The sequence below is a fragment of the Lepidochelys kempii genome, chromosome 3, assembly GCF_965140285.1.
Source record: "Lepidochelys kempii isolate rLepKem1 chromosome 3, rLepKem1.hap1, whole genome shotgun sequence".
Lineage (NCBI taxonomy): Eukaryota > Metazoa > Chordata > Testudines > Cheloniidae > Lepidochelys > Lepidochelys kempii.
Window position 1 is genome coordinate 124,081,760 of NC_136382.1, and position 21,404 is coordinate 124,103,163.

General features: G+C 40.7%; 2 protein-coding genes across 7 annotated transcripts in view; one reads left to right on the forward strand and one right to left on the reverse strand.

Annotated features, from left to right (window-relative positions):
• The window catches only part of PRKN (parkin RBR E3 ubiquitin protein ligase), a 1,259,306-nt gene extending 1,253,990 nt beyond the window's left edge, over positions 1-5,316 (reverse strand). For both annotated transcript variants that reach the window (XM_073337855.1, XM_073337854.1), the window contains exon 1: positions 5,179-5,316. In XM_073337855.1, the coding sequence (XP_073193956.1) occupies positions 5,179-5,185 (7 nt within the window). In that variant the 5' untranslated portion in view covers positions 5,186-5,316. The remainder of the gene's footprint in view (positions 1-5,178) is intronic.
• Positions 4,651-21,404, forward strand: part of PACRG (parkin coregulated) — a 493,217-nt gene continuing 476,463 nt past the window's right edge. The window contains exons 1-2 of one of the 5 annotated variants that reach the window (XM_073337862.2): positions 4,651-5,026; positions 5,787-5,945. In XM_073337862.2, the coding sequence (XP_073193963.1) occupies positions 5,799-5,945 (147 nt within the window). In that variant the 5' untranslated portion in view covers positions 4,651-5,026; positions 5,787-5,798. Of the gene's footprint in view, positions 5,027-5,267; positions 5,667-5,786; positions 5,946-21,404 lie in introns of those variants that run through there. The other 4 variants (XM_073337863.2, XM_073337860.2, XM_073337856.2 and 1 more) reach the window with 4 other exon arrangements.

The window sequence follows — 21,404 nt, forward strand, 5'->3', positions numbered from 1 at the left end:
TCTAAGTGCTAGCTCTGGACCAATGACAACCAAATAAAATACTGATCCCGGAAGTACAAAATTTTGAATTGAAACTCAGTTCAGGTGCTTGTTGTCTTTTGCAAATATGAAAAGAGGAAAACAAACTTTGCCCTCATCCACAGTCAGTAATTCATGAGAATAGTCCTGTCTTGCACTCATCAATGCCTGTACATACATATTCTTTTGATTAAATGGGAAATACCAAATCAAATGACCCATTCTCTAAATATCTGTAAATGCTTAAATTCTTTTCCCTTTTAAATAGTTCCCTGAAATCATAAACTGCATAGCCAATTAACAAACTGAAATTATATATAAATAGGCTACAAAGTTTTAAAAACTATTAATAAATGAAATGGGCAATTCTGGAGTCAGAGTATTGCAACTTCACTTAAAAGGGGAAAACCTCAGGAGACACACAGTTCCTTCAAGAGTTTAGGCAACAAATATTGTCTTTGGTATTTACCTTGCTGAATACTTCCAAAGATGTATCTAAGAACTAGAATTCAGGAAACACTCGTGACTTCAATGAAGATCCATAACAGTAAAGCTTGTAGGACAAAACCCTGTTAGTCTATCAGTTTCTCCATAGATAGTCTATCAGAAGTCTATTGACACTTACATAACTAATTTGTTGGTATGATGTTCCAAATAAAGATGTCACACAAATAAATATCAATATATTTCCATATTTTGAAGGCTTAGGAGTGTAACCTCTCTACTGAAATAATGAACACATATAAAGTTACAGAGTAACAGCCGTGTTAGTCTGTATTCGCAAAAAGAAAAGGAGTACTTGTGGCATCTTCGAGACTAACCAATTTATTTCAAATACATTGGTTAGTCTCTAAGGTGCCAGAAGTACTCCTTTTCTTTTTACATATAAAGTTATGCTTTTTAATACAATTCAGATTCAATGTCAGCATTGAAGTCTTGGACTACATGGTAACCCACTTCCAACCAAACTGCTGTTGTTATTTCTGAAAAGTTACCTAATACACATTATAGGATTTTTAATTAACTACCTTACTCATACACCTTACAGGTTCTAAATTAACTGTATCAGCTGAAGAATGGGACTGCAGTGTCACTGTAGATAGTCCAATGAAAACCCATCCACATTGTCCAGCTACAGCCAAAAAAGCTAAGAAGTCTTAGGATGCATATGGAATGAGATGGTGAATAATACAAAGAACATTATAATGCTTTTACTTCACTCAGTGGCACAGCCTTATCTGGAATACTGCATGCACTACCAACCCATCTCAAAGGATATTGCAAAACTATAGGGGAGAGCACTGAGAATAATCAAGGGTCTGGAAAATCTCTCATATGAAGAGATTGAAAAGTTTAGGATTGTTTATTATAGAAAGCAGACCATAAGAAGTACATGATAAAATAACAAATGGTATACTTCTGTTCTCCCTGTCTCATAACACACAAACAAGGGAACATTCAATTAAGCTAAACGGTGGGAAATTAAAAATTGATAAAAGGAAATAAATAAGTCATTGAGGCCTAGAACTTTATAAGATTCTAAAAGAGACTGGATATTTATATGCAAAAAGAAAAGGAGTACTTGTGGCACCTTAGAGACTAACCAATTTATTTGAGCATAAGCTTTCGTGAGCTACAGCTCACTTAGTCTCTACGGTGCCACAAGTACTCCTTTTCTTTTTGCGAATACAGACTAACACGGCTGTTAGTCTGAAACCTGATATTTATATGAATATCAGGAATATCCAGTTATCATAATTAATTACAACAGATTTTGGAAGGGACAGTCAACTTTATGTTTCAGGTTTTAAACCAATCTTAACTATTAGAAACCAGAATGAGACCTTTGCAAGCAGATTACCCTCATCTCCCTACTGTAGGGTTCTTACCCTCCCGTTGAAGCATCTAGAGGCTACTGTCAGAAACAGGATACTGAAGTAGATGGACCTTGGATGTGATACAGAATGGCAGTGTTTTATATACATCTAATCTTTTGGATTTTGTTTTTTTTCTACTTTTTGTCTCAAATAAAAATTTGCTGCCATCCCATAAATCACTCAAGGCTCTAAGTAATTAATATATTGTAGTACCAATAATTTTCCACTAATCAAAATATATTTTTAAATTTTTTATGCATTCACTATTTGCTACAGTGAAAAGACAAATATAGCCTCATTGCTGCCAGCACTTACACACATGCTTAACTTTATATACTGTGCATGGTCCCATGGACTTGCAATCTGATCCAGGTGGGCCACACCCTTATGCCCACACAAATTTTCACTGAAGTCAGTGGGGCTCTCTGTACGAGTGCACGGACCAACCACACAGATCAAATTGCTGGATCTGTAGTCATTACCATTCCTAACTAAATCATCCACAAGAACACTGTACTGTAAGAATATATGATTCCTGTATTTTTGTCAGGCTTGAAAAAACATTATATATTTAAAATACACACGTATATACTTAGCATCTGTCAACTGCTTTGAGACTTTATTGATCAGTTTATAAATGATCCGTTTAAAGTTGATCAAAAGAGTTTTTGTCTTAGTAGGTCATTTCCTACAAACTCAGGTCAACAAGGTACTGTAATTTGCATTAGGTCATATGCAAACAAAATCAAAGACTTGTGCAGATTTATTCCTAACAGGAAGGCTACGGCTCAGTTTATGGTCTTTCGACATGGTCTTCAAGCAAGGTCTACTTGCCACACAATAAGAAGCAAATGACATTCAAGCCTTTCTTACCTTCAAAATTTTAAGTCACATATGCCTTTTTAAACTATATTATAATAACTTGATAAAGAAATTAGAGGAATTTTTAAAAAGAACAAGAGTTGCAGTTCTGTAAGCACATAATGTGATCTGACCTCTGTAGAATTCATCAAGATATATAAATATTTGGATATGAAAACACTTTTTTCATTAAATCAAGCTGTCTCATAAATGCTTTCTACTGCATTAGAGAAAAAAATAAACAGATATACGCAACTAGGCACCGACTGCAGTAGATGTTGCATATAATATTCACACAGAATTAAAAAAAATCACAGAGTTGCAAAATTACACTTAACTTTCTTTTGCCTTTAAACGGTTTAAAGAGAATAACAGTGCACTAACATTTTGGAAAGCCATACATTAATGAGAAAGGAAAGAGAATTTCTAACTGTAAAAATAATGGAGATTATGCAACAATTTCCAAAGAAATTCAGTGACAAAACTTTTAGAGGATGAATGTCTCATCTATACATCAACCATAAAATTGCATACATTTAATCTTGATTAGATCTCAAATAGGAGACAAACACCCAATAGGAGAGACAGGGAAAAACAGGTGTTTAAAATCAGGGGGATGGGAAGAATTCCTTTAAGCATAAATAACTTTATCTAACACCTCAATTCTATGCTCTTCTTGTTTTATCTATAATTAACCAAATAACAAAAATGAAAGTGAAAGAGAGGGAGCATGTAAAAAGGAAATTTTACAGTTTTTGAGGGGATCACATGGTGGCTCTTGTGATTTGTGGGACCCACAATGAGGGAACCGGGATATTGGGGATTAATTGCCTCTTCTTCCCAAATACTACAGGGAAATTTTGGCTAGTTGGACAAAGTCATGTGTTGTAATATTATCAGAGGACTACATGTTGCCAACTTTGGGACTACCCTGGTCATCTTACCCGGTGCTCTCCTGACCCCCACCACTGTCTGTGAGGCCAGAATGCGGGTTGATTGCTCCACTCCACGCCTGCTGCCTGAAGGGATAATGGCACAGCAGGACTGCACAAGACAGCAACTCACAACCAGCATGAAGGCAGTGAAGAAAGATCAAGATGAACCATGACTTATTCACAGCTGCCATCAAGATTTATAGAGACAAGATGGGTGAGGTAATATCTTTTATTAGACCAACTTCTGTTGGTGAGATAAACAAGCTTCTGAGCTTACACAAAGCTCCAATAGAAGATATTACTTCACTCACATTGTCTAATATCCTGGGACCTACTGCATACAACAAGATTTATATGCAGACCACAGGGTGAATGGACACAAGGGATACACTTCATTGAAATAGGCAAGTGTTTTCTGGAGGGAAAAAAAGGAAAACAATCAGGTTTTAATGTCAGGTTTCAGAGTAGCAGCCGTGTTAGTCTATATCCGCAAAAAGAAAAGGGGGACTTGTGGCACCTTAGAGACTAACAAATTTATTTGAGCATACGCTTTTGTGAGCGACAGCTCACTTCATGGATGCTGTAGCTCACGAAAGCGTATGCTCAAATAAATTTGTTAGTCTCTAAGGTGCCACAAGTCCTCCTTTTCTTTTTGTAGTTTTTAATGTCTCACTCTTTTGGGGTAACCAATGCCAGTGCAAAGTGGGTGTAAAAAACCTACCATTCTCTTCTGTGTAGCTAACTCTGCAAAGGAGGAGTGCAGAGTCCAGTCCCTTGTACTATATCATTTGCCTGTAAAGCATCATCCACATTGATGGTGCTGGCGAAATAAGGAATCCAGACTTGCAAGATCTCAATTCACCAATATGTACTGTGTGTGGGTGTGTGCACATACTACATGGGCGGGAGGGGGGAGAGGTGTATGTACTCTGGGTGCATACAGTATGTGTGTACTGTGGGTGTATGGTGTGGGAGCGTGCACACGGGCTGGTTGTGTTGTGTGGAGCCAGGGGATGTGTACTGCTGGGGGGCGGGCATACAATGAGGGCGGGCACACGAAGTGGGTATCTTATGTGGGTATGCTCTGGAGAGGGGTGGCTGTGTGCACAGTGCGGGAACGCTGTGCTGGGGGAGCGCACGGTATTTTCTATGTCGATGGCTGGGCAGAAGGTCACACTCGGTGTTCTCGGGACCGGCCTGGTGGCGGGGCGGCCCTTTGGCGGGGGCGAAGAAGAACCACACCACTGCTGACGAACAAGCTTGTGGCGGACGGCCAGCGAGGCCAGGCCTGAAAGCGGGCGGCGGGGTGGAGCCGGCGGCCACGAACCACAGCGTGTGCGCGGTGGGAGCGGACCCGGGGGACCAGGCTGGGGAGAGACACGACAGGCTGCTCACTCCTGCGCCGGCAGAGCAGGGCCCAGAGCCTGGGAGGGGGGGGAGGCCGGAAAAGGGGAGGGGGCCGCTGCATCCGGGTCTCACTCACTCACCTATCATGGCCACGGTGGGGGGGAGGGGAGGGAGCGCGCGCACGCACCCGTTCCCGTTCGCCCTCGCAGCTCAAATTCTCGCCTGCAGCACTCTGACTGAATACGCAACTGCAGGGCGAGTCTGCAGGATTGCTGTCATAGTGCGCATGCGCACACTTGGAGCCAGCCTGCCGATCGCTTAGTACTCTGGGTAGTGTAGTTCTTTCGTGCGTGCGTGCGCGCTTTCCTGCTCTAGCCCGAGCTGTTCCACGTGATCGGCGCAATTTCCCCCCCCTTTGTCACGTGACCGCAAACAGAAGCCGGGCAGGTTGTTGACACGTTGCCTAGCAACCGAGAGGCGTCCCTGGAAGCGTGTTGGTGTTAGCGACAAAGTGAGGCAGTGTCCCGCCCCCCCAGCCAGACCCTACACGGGAGCCTCCATAGGCAACAGCAGGGGGTGAGGAAGGGCAGCCAGAGCAGGGAGTGAGGAAGAGGAAGGGAGGCAGGAGGTGAGGAAGGGCAGCAGCGGCGGGGGGGGGTGAGGAAGGGCAGCAGGACAGTGGGGAGGATTTGTTTTTTTCCCAATATATTATTTTCGCCTATATATTTATTTCCTGTCCCCCACAAAGGTGCCTGGTGAGATGGTGGCAGAGAAAGATGGTTCGAGCCCCCCGAAACCCACTGGAGAGAGACCTCCACAACAACAGCAGCCACTGGGGCAGCTGAGGAGAACCAAGCAGCAGGTCACCGATGGATTCACTGTTAAAGCCATGATGAGAAACACTGTGGTATGTTTGCTGCCACTAAAGAGGCTTTTAATTTGTTTAGTCTCATGTGCCCATGAAGCATGTTGGAGGGCGGGAGCGGTGCCTGCCAGAAAGTATGTAGGGTTGGCATGATTTTAACTGGGATTAATTGGTCATGGAAATAGCTTTGAGGCCTTGAGGAAATGTCATCTCGAGGTAATGGGTGGTCTCTCAGCATATTGTGATACCTCAGGTTAAAATGTGCCAATTTTGTGTTGCTGTGTGTGTTGTTATATTGTTTTCCATAATCAAATCATATTGAATCAAATTCCAACCTATCATGGAGTTATGTCCAAACATAATTATGTTGTACTGCATTAAAATGTTATCATGTCATGCCATGACACTGTGTCAAAAAGTCCTCACCTTGTGTCACTAGTGAAATTATGACATAAATGTCACATCATATGGTGAAAGTTTTTTCTTTCAGAGGAGACAGTCCTTAAATCCTCAACTGAAAGATGCTGTAGAAATGCAACATATTACTATTAATTATTATTATAAGATTGTATTTTAGTTAAAGGAAAACCTATACAAAGAAGTAGGAGAAAACAGCTGAACATCATTACATAACTCTGAAAACAAAAAAAATACAGCATTTTTAAAAGAACTTCCAAAAATAATCATCAAAAACCTTTCACACAGTATTAGAAAATATTACCTTGAAAATAAACATTCATTTTCTAGTGACTAGCCCTTTAGCATGAGGATGACAAATAGGGGTTGATCCATCAACCTTTACTTTCACTAACAGTCTTTACAGAAGTAATTCTATTAAAATGTGTGGGACTTCTGCCATGAGTAAAGATAACAATATCACACCCTGTGTTTGTAGCGAACCTTTCCTACAGTAATTGTTATAACTGATTGCTTCCATTAAATTGAATAAATAAACCTCAAAGCTTCTGGTAATGCTGCTCAATTTCTAAGTGGGATGTGCCGTTATAGCACATAACATCTGTGCTCAAAGCTCTGGATTGTTTTTTTGTTTGCTTTTGGGTACAATTCAAGGTGTTGGCAACAGTCTTTCTTTCTCTTTCTTTTTAATTGCATATACATTCCCAATAATAACTACAAAATGCATGAAAAAAACCTCTAGAAACTGATCTCACCCAGCCTCTGGAATTCATTATATATATCAAAATTTAGAAGAAAAACAAACAAACAAGTCTACCTTAAATATAATGAGAAGCATTGTACTCTGTAGAATATATTTGAGAAATAACATTTTCCCCTTCTAGAGGTCTCAGTTGAACTAACAAATAACAATAATTAAGAGCAAAGCCCCTCCCAGCATTGACCTATTATCATGTAATAATAAAAACACTTTTATTATTTAATGTTAGCCTATTAAATAATAAATGTCATACCCGGGTGCTTAACTTTATGCATGTGCTTAATCAAATTAACTTCAATAAGATTATTCATAGTGCATAAAGTTAAACACATGCATAAATCTTTGCCTGAATTAGGCCTTAAAAACACAAAACATGAAGTGTAAAAAACAGGGCTATAACATAAAACAAGGATATGAACAAAAATGATTAGGGGTATGGAACAGCTGCCATATGTGGAGAAATTAATAAGGCTGGGACTTTTCAACTTGGAAAAGAGACGACTAAGGAGGGATATGATTGAGGTCTATAAAATCATGACTGGTATGGCGAAAGTAAATAAGAAAGTGTTATTTACTCCTTCTCATAACACAAAAACTAGGGCTCACCAAATGAAATTAATAGGCAGCAGGTTTAAAACAAACAAAAGGAAGTATTTTTTCAGACAATGCACAGTCAACTCGTGAAACCCCTTGCCAGAGTATGTTGTGAATGCCAAGACTATAACAGGGTTAAAAAAAGAACTAGATAAATTCATGGAGGATAGGTCCATCAATGGCTATTAGCCAGGATGGGCAGGGATGGCGTCAGAAGCTGGGAATGGGCGACAGGATGGATCACTTGATGATTGCCTGTTCTGTTCATTCCCTCTGGGGAACCTGGCATTGGCCACTGTTGGAAGACAGGATACTGGACAAGATGGACCTTTGGTCTGATCCAGTATAGTCGTTCTTATGTTCATATGAACCGTCAACAAACTTGTATTCTAATCTGATTTTAGTGATCAGTGTATAGAGAACTGTTCTTTAATTATTATTATTATTGCTTTTAATTCACAAAGTCTCCAGTCAGGATTTGGGCTCTGTAGAAACACAAAGAACTGTATAATCACCACTCTGAAGAGCTCATAACTAGAATCTATGCTCTACCACATCTGAAAGATTGGAATCCTAACTTTCAAATGGCATAGAACATTTATCTCTAATTTTGGGATTCATGAGTCCTCCATTTAGAACCTATCAGTGTGTATTTCCTAGATCAGTGGTTCCCAAACTTAAAGCCCCTGGCGGGCCGGGCCGATTTGTTTACCTGACACATCCGCAGGTTCAGCTGATCATTGCTCCTAGTGGCTGCGGTTCGCTGCTCCAGGCCAATGGGGGCTGCGGGAAGCAGCGTGGGCCGAGGGTTGTGCTGACTGCCGTTTCCAGCAGCCCCCATTGGCCTGGAGCAGCGAACCGCAGCCACTGGGAGCCGCGATTGGCCGAACCTGCGGACGTGGCAGGTAAACAAACCGGCCCGGCCTGGCAGGGGCTTTCCCTGCACAAGCGGCTGAACAAGTTTGGGAACCACTTGTAGATTATAGATCATAATTATGTTTTTCTAATAATTCTCACATCTACAGTATGTGCTAGCGAGCTACGGGCCCTCATGTCCAAAACCTCATTTTTACATTTTCACCCAGACAAGCTGGTCTTTGATGCTCGTTTCAAATTTGTTCCCCCAATTTTGTGCACGATTTTCATTAAAATCAGTCTATTACTTTGACTGGTATTTTTAGCTGCAATCACATTCATCCCACATTCTCCATAAGATGAACATTAGACAGTTTCCATCCTTTGATTTAGACAAGCCATAGATCTTTTGTGAATCCTATTTTCTCTTCTTGAGTCCTGTGAATAAGTTTAGTGGCATTTCCATCCTTCAAATTGTTGGGCAGTTATTGGCTGCAAATGCACAGGCATGAGTTCATGAGACAATTTGCTCTCTATATACCTCTGCTGGAATATTATATAAAGTTCTGAGTGCCTTGGGTCAGGTCCACAAAAGGAGTTAGTCATTGCAATGCTGAACATTTCAGCACCTAATTTTTACGTGCTCAGAAAATTACAGGAACAACGAACACTGTGATCCACAAAGCCTAAGGTTGGTGTGTAGGATCCCTATGCAGTGAATGGGGAGAGATAGGTACCTAAGAATGTGATCCACAAAAGCTAGCCTGCTAGGGATGGAAGCCCATCTCCTGGAGTCAGGAGGCTTAGGTGTCGAAGCTATTTTTCACAGGAATGAGTGAGGTGTCTGCCTTGCTCCACACAAAACAGCCAGAGGAGGTGGTGCTCACTGTATAACTTTTAGTCTAGGGGTTAGAGCACTCACCTGGGATATAGAGCCCCATGTTCAAGTCCCCACTCTGCTGACAGGGGAGAAAGGATTTAAACAGGAATCTTCTCTCTTTTTGGAATGTGCTCAAACCACTGGGCTATGGGATCTTCTGATGTGGAGGTCCCTCAATTTCTCCTGTTGTAGCTTTTCCACTGTAGATAAATAATTAAAGAGTGATTGGAGAAGGGGGACTGGATCTGGGGTCCCCTCCTTGTGTGCCCTACTCACCAGGCTACAGAGTTATTCTTTCTCTCTCCTTGGTCCTATGACTTTCCCCCTGTGGATAAATATTTAAATAGTCACTGAATGAGAGTGAGCTGGGAGTTGGGAGATTCAGGTTCCAGTCCCCCTGCTCCAATCACTCTTTTGTTATTTATCCATGGTGGAACAGCTTCAAGAGGAGAGACTAAGGGAGCCTGACATCAGAATTTCCCAGAGCTCAGTGATTAGAGCACTCTCCTAAAGGTGGTAGACCTCTGTGCAAATTTTGAATGAGACCCCATCTGGTAGGTGGCCTCAGATGTTCGTCCACCTAGCCTCCCCCAGTTTTTGGATTGTTCTGGAACTAGGAGGGAGATAGGCAACTGGACACCTAGCGTAAAGCAGCAATGTCACACTCACAGGCAGAAACTTAGGCACAGAGGGAGCTTTTTCCATGACAAGTTAGGTACTGAGAGAGTTTAAGTGCCTACAGTGTTTGATGTACATTTTATGAATCTCACTGAAGACAAAAAATGGGACTTAGGCACCCAGTCTGGGGCTTAGGCCCCTTTGTTGATCGGGACTCTTGATACCAGAAAAATACTGATACACTGGAGAGAGTGGAGGGAATTTCTAATCTTACTTCTTGCTGTTCTCCCAATGTTGGTAAATTAACTTGTAAACTTCCTACCATTAATGTTATATTATTTTCTGGTATTGTTTTCTGTCATACACTTCATATCTTGGGTAGATTGCATCTAATGTATCAGAAATGTTTTAAATAACAACTCTCTCCTGTTTTCAAACCAACAAACCTCAGGCAAGCCCCAAGAAATGACATTCTTTCGGCTTTCAGCACACATATGGGCTATGGAAACCAGATCATTTCTTTCTAATTTGATCTTCATGCTGCAGCTTTATCATCTAAAATCTTCTGTGCCTCAACATACATTTGTTTACCCATTATATAACACTTTCTTCATCAGATTGATCATTAATAACTTATAATTCACATTACTTTCCACAAAATTTCCCCAAATTCTGGAGATGCTGAAATATATCAGTTTACTGCAAAGACTTTTAAGATACCTTTTTTATATTAATAAAGGCAAGGTGAATTTGACCTTGGTGGAAAGAATGCAAAACAAAAAAGAAAAGGATTTATTTTACAGCTTTTTTAATTCTAGAGATGTGGAGAATAAACTATATAACCACTTTAGTGAGTTTAAGGATTAATTTTTTAAGACCTTTCCTCCTCTCCAGATACATTCAGTTCACACAGATATTTGCATATCTTTGTATAAGCAATAGTATATAAAAGAATACTTGATTTAGTCTAGAAATTCAAAAGTTTTAGCAGGGCTTGAAAAAAATTTACTCAATTCATGACAAATGGAAAGCTTTGGCTGGTGATTATGGATACCTAAACTTTCACTCTTTAAGTGAATTTATTTTTAAACAATTAGGATTCTAGCTGTTATGGTTTCTATTATGGTTATGACAATAACATTTGGAAAGTTAACAGAATGTGAAAAAATGCAGTACTGTCTTCCTACTCTGCAAACAAGTAAATCCACTGTCACTGCAATGGCTCCTAGCTTTGATAATCAACAGCAGAATTAAATTAATAAGATTCTGATCAGTTTCACAGCTGATATTTAGAACACTATAGAAAGTAGTGAAACTGGTAAGAATCATGGTGGTTTCTTACTGACACTACTGTTGCTTGAGAAAGCTATAAACAACAGTATAGGCAGCCACTGAAGATATTTTTGTGGGAGAAGGACTCAAAAATGGAGATTAGGGAGTTGTAAAGTATCAGGTCCAGATATACAAAGGGATCTAGGTGTTGCAACACCTAACTTTTAGGTGCTTAGAAAATCATGGGAACAACAATTGAATTCACAAAGCCTGAGTTAGGTGCCCAGCCTCCTATACAGTGCATGGGGAGAGATCAGTGTGTGATAACGGGACCCACAAAACCCAGCATGTGAGGTTGGGAACCATTTAACCATTTAAACTAGCCAATAAGAGTTACTGAGGAGGAGGAGATGTCCAAAGTGGAACAGCTTCAAGAGGAGAGATTGAGAGAAACTCACATCAAAATATTGCAAACCCCAGAGCACCCTTCTGAGAAGTGGGGGACCCTCTGTGCAAATCCTTGCTCTCCCTACAGCAGAAGGGGTAATTGAACCTGGGTGTGCTATATGAATGTACTAACTAGAGAGCTGTAAGTTGTAAGAGAGGCACCACCACCATAGCTTCCTCTGGCGGGCTTTGTAATGGGGCCTCATCCAGTAAGCCAGCTCTTAGCATCCCAACCAGATCAGCCCCGCCTATCTTCTGCTGGTTTGAGAATTGTGCTGGGGCGTAGGCATTATATAGGTGTCCAGTCACCTAAAGTGAGGAGCAGTCAACATGCCCAGAGGCAGAAACCTAGATGCCTCAGGGACTTTTACAGCAAAAATTTAAATGCAGAGTGAGGCTTGGTCTACTCTACAGAGTTAGATCGACATAGGCAGCTTATGTCAACCTAACTATGTTAGTGTCTACACTGCAGTCTTGCTCCCGCCGAGGTAAGTACCCTACTCCATGAGAAGCTAAGGGTTTATGTTGTGTAGTTAGGATGACACAGCATTGCTAACATAGGTTGTTGGCTGTCTTGGAGCTATGAAATTGACAAGAAAGCCAGCTCCTGGCTCCCCAGCTGGCAGCTGGCAGGTCTCCGCTCCAAAGCATCCTGACACCCAGGTTCCCTTCTTGGGCTGCTCCCCGGGCTCCCCACTCCCTGCTGGGAGCCTGTGACATTGCACTCTGTATGATTTTATGAAAATATGCTAATGACTGTGAATATAATGTAACTGGAATATGCTTCATGCAAAAGATCTCTTGTAAGGTATTATTACAAAGCTTATAATCTACTGAGTGTGGTCATCCTATTTGTATGTATATATTATTTTTGTATCTGAAACTAAAAGTATAAAATATAACTCTGAGGTTCTGTGTAATTATGCAAAGTGTGGGCCATTAATGGTGGTTTGGAATCTTGATGGCTTCCACTAACCAGGACAATTGACTGTAGATGGCTTTGTTTACTTGTAAGTCTTCCTGTATACCTGTGCACTGGCAAGTGAGTAATGAAGTCTTACAGTGACATGTGATCATGTTACCTGAACTGGAATTCATCTTTAACCTGGTGTTTTTTCATTTAGAAGGAGGGGTGGGAACCCAGAGAGGGACAAAGGATTTTAACCTTGTGCAAAAATATATATAAGGGGGTGGAACAGAACAAAGGGGACTGCAGTCATGAAAAATCCCCTACCTACCAGCTGAGCTGGAACAAGGGCTGTACCAGGGGAAAGAATTGTGCCCAGATTAGGAAGGCGTCCAGTCTGTGATAGAAGCTTATTGAAACATCTCTGATGGTGAGATTTTATCTGTATTCAGTTTTCTTACTGTACTAGGCATAGACTTGCATGTTTTATTTTATTTTGCTTGGTAATTCACTTTGTTCTGTCTGTTATTACTTGGAACCACTTAAATCCTACTTTTTGTATTTAATAAAATCTTTTTTTACTTATTGATTAACCCAGAGTATGTATTAATACCGGGGGGCGGGGAGGGGCAGGGGGCAACAGCTGTGCATATCTTTCTATCAGTGTTATAGAGGGCAAACAATTTATGAGTTTACCCTGTATAAGCTTTATACAGGGTAAAACGGATTAATTTGGGGTTTGGACCTCATTGGGAGTTGGGTATCTGAGTGTTGAAGACAGGAACACTTCTTAAGCTGTTTTCAGTTAAGCCTGCGGCTTTTGGGGGATGTGGTTCAGACCTGGGTCTGCGTTTGTAGCAGGCTAGCGTGTCTGGCTCAAACCAAGCAGAGCACTGAAGTTCTACGCTGCCAGGGAAAATGGGCTCAGAGGTAGTCTCAGCACATCACATGGCAGTTCCCAAGGCGGGTTTCTATAATCTAACCTGTCACAGAGCCCTGCTGCCCCTCAGGGTCCCAGCTCCCCACCAGGAGAATGGCAACTGACTGGACCCCAGGTGGCTTCCCCCCCTACTCCCAGCTGGGAGCAGCTTGCCCCCCCACCCCAGCAACCCTCCCCCTTCCAGCACAGAGCAGGGAGGCAAGAAGCCTCTGGGGGCAGTTGGGCTCCCAATGGGGAGCTGCATGGAGCTAATAGCCTGGGCTCTCAGCCCCCCACCCTTGTCCCTCTTCAGTCAGTGGAAGCGCTACTGGTGAGGACGCGCACCATCGACAGGAGGGTAGTGTGGACATCAGTAAGTACTGCGGCAGCTGTAAATCAACCTAACAGGTCAATTTAAGATTGTAGTGTAGACATGCCCTGAGATTAGCTACCCACAGGGTTAAGTGGTAGCTGAGTGGGAGAAAGATTGTGGATCACAGTGGTGCCTGAAACTGGGACATAGATGCCTAAGAGTTTTTCAGATGTGAGGCCTTGTGAAAATTACTGGAATCCACAAAGCCTGAGTTAGGTGCCCAGGCAATATGTACCTAAGTATAGGAACCACAAAAGCCAGCAGGCTAGGCTGCTTCCCATCTAAACTAGACAACAGCAGATGTGAAAAAGAGGGTATGTCCTACGCTCACCCTTCTCAGAGAGTTTGGTACTTATCTCTGCTTGGGATCTTTGGCCATGAACCCTCTCTTGGAGTCATGTATCTAAGCCATTTTATGCAAGAAATGCTGGAGGAGCAGATCATGGTAGCATCCACTTTATAATTTTAACTTAGTGATTCAATACCACCCAGCCCCTGGTTCAATACCACCCTCTGCTCAATGGGGAGAAAGTATTTGAATGTGGATCTCTCACCTCTCAGGAGACTGCCCTAGTCTTAGGATGTAGCTATTGAATAGTCTCTTGTAGGGCTCTCTGAATATCTCCTTTTGAAACTGTTGTACTTTGTATAAATACTTAAATAGTCATTGGGCCAAGAAGAGTGAGAATGACTCTATAGCCTTGTGGTTAGGGTACCTACCTAGGCATGAAAGATACAAGGTCTACTACCCCGGTGCAACATGGAACTTGTTGGTGAAAAGTCTCCCACCACCCCAATAGTAGATAGAAACATTTAATCCCCTGGCTAGTCTGGTAAAAAGTTCAAGAGTTCTCAGTTTTAGTTCACTGTGTTTAAAATGTATTACCGCAGTAGAACCGCAGTTACTAACACCTTAGGAATAAAGGTTGTTCGTAACTCTGAAATGTTCGTAACTCTGAACAAAACATTATGGTTGTTCTTTCAAAAGTTTACAACTGAACATTGACTTAATATAGCTTTGAAACTTTACTGTGCAGAAGAAAAATGCTGCTTTTAACCATCTTAATTTAAATGAAACAAGCACAGAAATTACCTTGTCAAATCTGTTTTTAAACTTTCCCTTAATTTTTTTAGTAGTTTACGTTTAACACAGTACTGTACTGTATTTGCTTTGTGTGTGTGTGTGTGTGTGTGTGTGTGTCTTCTGCTGCCTGATTGCATACTTCTCGTTCCAAATGAGATGGGTGGTTGACTGGTCAGTTTGTAACTCTGGTGTTCATAACTCTGAGGTTCTACTATAGTTTAGATAGCTGGCTTAATAGATATACACCAAAAGAAAAATGTTTCTGATCCTAAAGTAACTGGGATCCCTTTTCTTTGTTCACGTGTAACTTTTTACTGATCTAATATGTTTTTTCTTCAAAAACTGTGGAACAGATGAACTGATATACCAAGTTGGACTAAAAATTGTTTGCTTAACTGGGGCCAATGAGAGGCAGACGCAAGCATCCACAGAATCAGTAGCCTCTCATAACCAGAGGGGTGAAGAGCATCAAAAATAATTCCCTCTCCCATTAAAAATAGGATACTTGTGAGTACTAATGGTCACACATTCAGTTTAAAGCATTGGTATTCTTATCTGAATAAGCAATGATTTGATTACACAGTCAAATCAAAGCACATGCAATCTGAAATTTGCAGTCTAGGGTCTGAGAGGTTTTCTGGGTCCCTTCCAACATGAATTAAATGTAAGAAGACAAAAGTTCATATGTAACCCCTACTCCCTGTGCATTCCCACAAGCATGCCTTTAAGATGATATTAGAAGGGGATCCTGCTTTGATATCTACCCTAGTATTCCTCCACCAGCTGTCATTTTCTCATTCTGTATGCTCTCTAGAATGCACAAAATCACATATTGCACATTCAAATAATCCTAATGGGAGGAATTCAGGAAAAGAGATGACTATTCAGGATAAAGGGATGACTCACTTTGGCTGAGATTAAGGAAGGCCAATCAAGGAACATGTTACTAGCCTGTCTTTAAATGCTTTACTTTGTATTTCAATGGACAGTGTTTTAGATGTATGCCCTCATGTACATACATTTGTCTTTAACTCTGTATATTGGTGTATTTTTAAAAGAAGTTAGTAGGCAATCACATATTGCTTATATGGTGTGCATGATTTTTTAAATACTTTATTTCTAAATCAGATTTCTGCAGAAATGCCAAAAGGATGTAAGGGCTAATTGAGGATTAAGTTGGTTTAAATTTGGATTTTTAAAACAGAGTAATTGAGCAGAGATATTCATGTGCTAAAATAGTCTATGAAAAAATCTTAATTGGTGAAATATACACTTCTTTTATGGTCTGACATTCTACAACACATTTTTTAAAGGTGAAGTTAAGATAACAGCCACATATCAGTAGTCTATGCGCATATTATTTTTGAAGAATGTGAAAGTTTAAAAATCCCTTTAGGCTTGTGAGGGATTAAGGTAGTTGGGGGAGGAATTCTTCACTCTAGACACCTGAATGGTGCCCAGTAACAGCAGGAAAATGGAGGAAGGAGCCCACATTACACAGGGGCCTGGGTGCAATAGGAGATAAGCAGGACGATTGCGAAGGGGGTTCATAACTTTCCAGGGGCCTATTGCATGGTGCCTGAGACGAAGCATGAGGTGAAAAGAAGGAGCAGGGACGGGAATCTTATATACCTTAATATGCTGCCCACAGATGCTAAACTGTCCCTATTTCCCCCACCTTGCAGATCTTCAAAGCGGGGTTCCATTTTTGCTTAGGCGTTCCAGGGAGAAGGAAGACAGGGTGCTAACAGAAGTCTTGGGGGTTAACATCTGTAGCGGCATTTTCTTAATCTCATTATTAAGTCATTCTTTGGTTTTTCTCACAAGTTGTGTAAGTATTTGATGTTTTTTCTTGAAGCCCCAGCTGCTGGAATCAAGAGATTGCATGAGGATCTCTCAGCTTATATTAAAAAATAAAATCTAGCCAGTGTGGTTCCAGAAAAAATCTTGAAAACATTACCCTACTGTACCATAAAAGCTCAGAAACTAAAAAGCCAATAAAAGGAACCCACAATTTAAAAAAAAAAACTCATGATTTTGAGGACACAACTCATGATTTTTGAATTATTGGGGATGGCAATATTGTAGTTTTGCTCACTTGGCTCCATGCAGAAGGCCTCCACAAACATTTCCGGCTGATCTCTGCCTTGGCTTCTAGTGAATATGTATATTTTAGGTGTCATAATACATAAATTCCTTGTCCAATTCTCTTTAAATATGATAGAAAAATTCTACCTCATCTCTATAGGTAACATACTAATGATGAGATTGCTATTATTTTTGTGTGTTTTATAAGGTACTACCAGCATTGTTTTATAATAGAAATTTAATTGCCATCTTAACTATGGATCAATTACAGATACACAACAACAATATAATCACACCATTTTCAAGTATTTACTTACAAGTTGTCATAAATATAAAGGGAAGGGTAAACCCCTTTAAAATCCCTCCTGGCAAGAGGAAAAATCCTCTCACCTGTAAAGGGTTAAGAAGCTAAAGGTAACCTCACTGGCACCTGACCAAAATGACCAATGAGGAGACAAGATACTTTCAAAAGCTGGGAGGAGGGAGAGAAACAAAGGGTCTGTATCTGTCTATATGCTGCTTTTGCCGGGGATAGACCAGGAATGGAGTCTTAGAACTTTTAGTAAGTAATCTAGCTAGGTATGTGTTAGATTATAATTTCTTTAAATGGCTGAGAAAAGAACTGTGCTGAATAGAATGACTATTTCTGTCTGTGTGTCTTTTTTGTAACTTAAGGTTTTGCCTAGAGGGGTTCTCTATGTTTTGAATCTAATTACCCTGTAAGATATCTACCATCCTGATTTTACAGGGGTGATTCCTTTACTCCTATTTACTTCTATTTCTATTAAAAGTCTTCTTGTAAGAAAACTGAATGCTTTTTCATTGTTCTCAGATCCAAGGGTTTGGGTCTGTGGTCACCTATGCAAATTGGTGAGGATTTTTACCAAACCTTCCCCAGGAAGTGGGGTGCAAGGGTTGGGAGGATTTTGGTGGGAAAGATGTGTCGAAACTACATTTCCCAGTAAACCCAGTTAGAGTTTGGTGGTGGCAGTGGATATTCCAAGGACAAAGGATAAAATTAATTTGTACCTTGGGGAAGTTTTAACCTAAGCTGGTAAAAGTAAGCTTAGGAGGTTTTCATGCAGGGCCCCACATCTGTACCCTAGAATTCAGAGTGGGGGAGGAACCTTGACACAAGTATTTTGAAATAAATTACCAAAATAATTGAAAATGGTGTGATTATATTGTTGTTGTGTTTCTGTGTTACTTTGACAAATAAAATATGCAGAACTTTGCAGAATTTTAAAATATTGTGCACAAAATTTTTAATTTTTGGCACATAATTCCCTCAGGAGTAAATAGGTGATAGCCTTAGAATGTTAACCCTCATCCGTTAGTTCAAAAGGTTGATTTTCTTGCCTTTGCCCTTGTGAACTGAAGCACAGCCTCAGAGAGATCCAAAGACTAGTCAATGGCATTTTGAAACAATAAAATAGCAAGTGATATCAGTCTCTTCTTGGCCATCGTCGATCAAAGATATATTTTAATGAGTCTGAGCTTCGAAAAGCTGCATTTACCAATCGCAACTGTGACCAGCAGCGTGAGCAGAATCCTCAAAGCTACCCACACATTAGGAAAAGTGTCCTTCAGCTCTGCATCATGAATATATTGGAGAACTTGGAGTTGGAGAGTGCTTCCTGTATGGCAAAATGTAATGGATGTTGTCCAGTTCGACATAGTGGTCTTTATCATTGACATCTGAACATTCCCCGGGTGTCAGTGTCTGATGAAGGCCCATACAATTGTTAAAGAGTGTTTTCCTTCTGCCAGCAGCTTACGAAGGTCATACAAAAACCCACAGGTTTTTTCATGATGCTTCATTTGTCCAAACTTTTCTTTGATGGACACTCAAGCAGTGTCAACGAGTGAGCGAAAAAACTTCCTCTTGAATTTTTCTTCCAAGCTTCTGATCACCTCATCTCTATCCTTGTAACCAAACTGTCTCTTCGTCCAATGAATACAAGTTTCCTTGAAGACAGGTGCAACTCCTAAGTTTTTCTCTGTTTCTTTGGCAGCAGTGATGGCATCTTCAAATCCGTTGTCTCTGTAGGCCACAATGAAATCAAGGCAGCTTCTCAAAGTAGTGATGGTCACGATGTCCACTGACTGAATGTATAATGCCTTGCTTTCAGCATTTACTGAATATCGTGCCACACCACAATTGAGACCAGATATTTGAAGTCAGTGATCTGGTTTGCCATGCTTTGCACCTCGTGTCAGATTCCAGCCTCGTCTTTACTCGACCTCGCCAGTTCCATCAGGCTGTGGTAACCTTCAGTCACTTGGTTTCTCAGTGGCCTTATGCTGTCAATGCAGCTCTCCCAGCAAGTATCACTTAGCGGCTTCATGGTCAGATTTGTAACATTGTCTGTGAGGATCTCCCACCTGATAGTTGATGCTGAAAACAGGATGCATATCCTTTGCAGTACTCCAAAGAGAGATACTGAATCTAAAGAAGATGACACTGTATCTGACACAACAAGGTTGAGGGAATGACAGTCACAAGGCATGAGGAAAGCTCTTGGATTCAGCACAAAGATCCTTGCCTGAACGCCATAGTTTCTTCCCTTCGTGTTCGTGCTCTTATCGTAGCCTTGGCTGCAGCAGTCCTGAAGCTTTATTTTATTCTCATTCAGAATGTTCGTAAACAGTTCTGTTAGGCCTTTTCCTGTAGAGTCATCCACAGATCAGAAAGAGATAGTGTTCCTTTACTTAGATACAGCCATCCTCCTAATCAACAAATCTTACTGTAAATGACATCTTTTCACTGTGACTAACATCGGGAATGCAGTTCATTATTATGGTGTAGTACTTCACTTTGTCAAGCTGCAGCAATATGTTATCAAGCATCTTCCGTGCCATAAGGTCCATCAGTTCATTTTGAATTGTTTTGCTGCATTAGTGGTCAATAGCTTCTTTATGAACTACTCAGTGTAGGTGTTCATGCATGACATCATCGTATTTCCCAAGGAGCTATACCAAACCGAGGAAATTACCGTTATGTTCAGTGAACAATTTATCCAATGAGCCCTGGAAAGCCAAATTATTCTTTGTAAGGAAGACGGTAATTGAGATTAAATGCTTGAGCACTTTCCTTCAGTGCTGGATTTCTACATTAATAACATGCTGGTTTTCTACATCTATGCATTTATTCAGCTTGAGCTTGGACTCAACCTCCATCCATTTGGAGTAGGCCATAAAATGGTGACTTTTCATGTTGCTTCCCATCATCAGCTAAGTTATGCCAGTAATTGTACCCAGAAAGCACAAGCAACCATTTGGCATTCTTGTCAAATATTTTGCACCAAAAACAGAACACTTTGTCAGTTGATTTAGACTAAACTAGCAAACACCAAATCAGCTTCTCAGCAATCTCAAGCAGTCTCTCAGTGTGATTTTTGAGAAGTGTCTCTTTTGCTCATTTACTGAAAACATCATATCCTCAGTTTTTCCCGGCTCATTCAAAATTCTGTGACCAATATCAGCAGAGTTTAGGATCACTGGTCATAAAGCAGGATCTGATGTATTCATTTGTGGTGTGCAGTTTCTCACTGCTGTTTCCGTCATCATGCGAGGCAGATTCTTCTTTATCATTACTCTCCTTTTCATAAAAAGAAAAGGAGTACTTGTGGCACCTTAGAGACTAACCAATTTATTTGAACATGTGCTTTCGTGAGCTACAGCTCACTTCATCGGATGCAGTAGCTCACGAAAGCTCATGCTCAAATAAATTGGTTAGTCTCTAAGGTGCCACAAGTACTCCTTTTCTTTTTGCGAATACAGACTAACACGGCTGTTACTCTGAAACCTCTCCTTTTCATGTTAGCCACATTCTTCTTTATTGTTTCTCTCCTTTATGCCGCGAGGAAAACTGGACAATTCTCTATCACTTTTCTTAAATTTCCATTCCTTATCTTCAGGTAAATCTGCTAATTCTTTAATAATAGGACTTCCATCATTTTAAGCTTTGCTCCTCAATTTCTTCTGTGTTAGGACGATCGCTACTGCCTAAAATCTGGTCTGAGTTGTTCTGTTTCAGATATTTTCCTATTAAATTTGCCCCTTGCTGCAAACTAGATTGCAGTTGAGCTTTTCGCTTAATATACTGAGCTCCTGAAGGCTTCTTCAGGGGCATTTTTTATTTTCTATGGGGAAAAACAGACAGTATTAGAGAGAGCAAAAGTCTATGTTCTGCAGTCTTAGAAAGTCATCAAACATTATATGTTAAGCATGGCAAAAAAAGTAACACTATCTGTTATATTGTTGTGTAGATAGGGGTTTGATAGA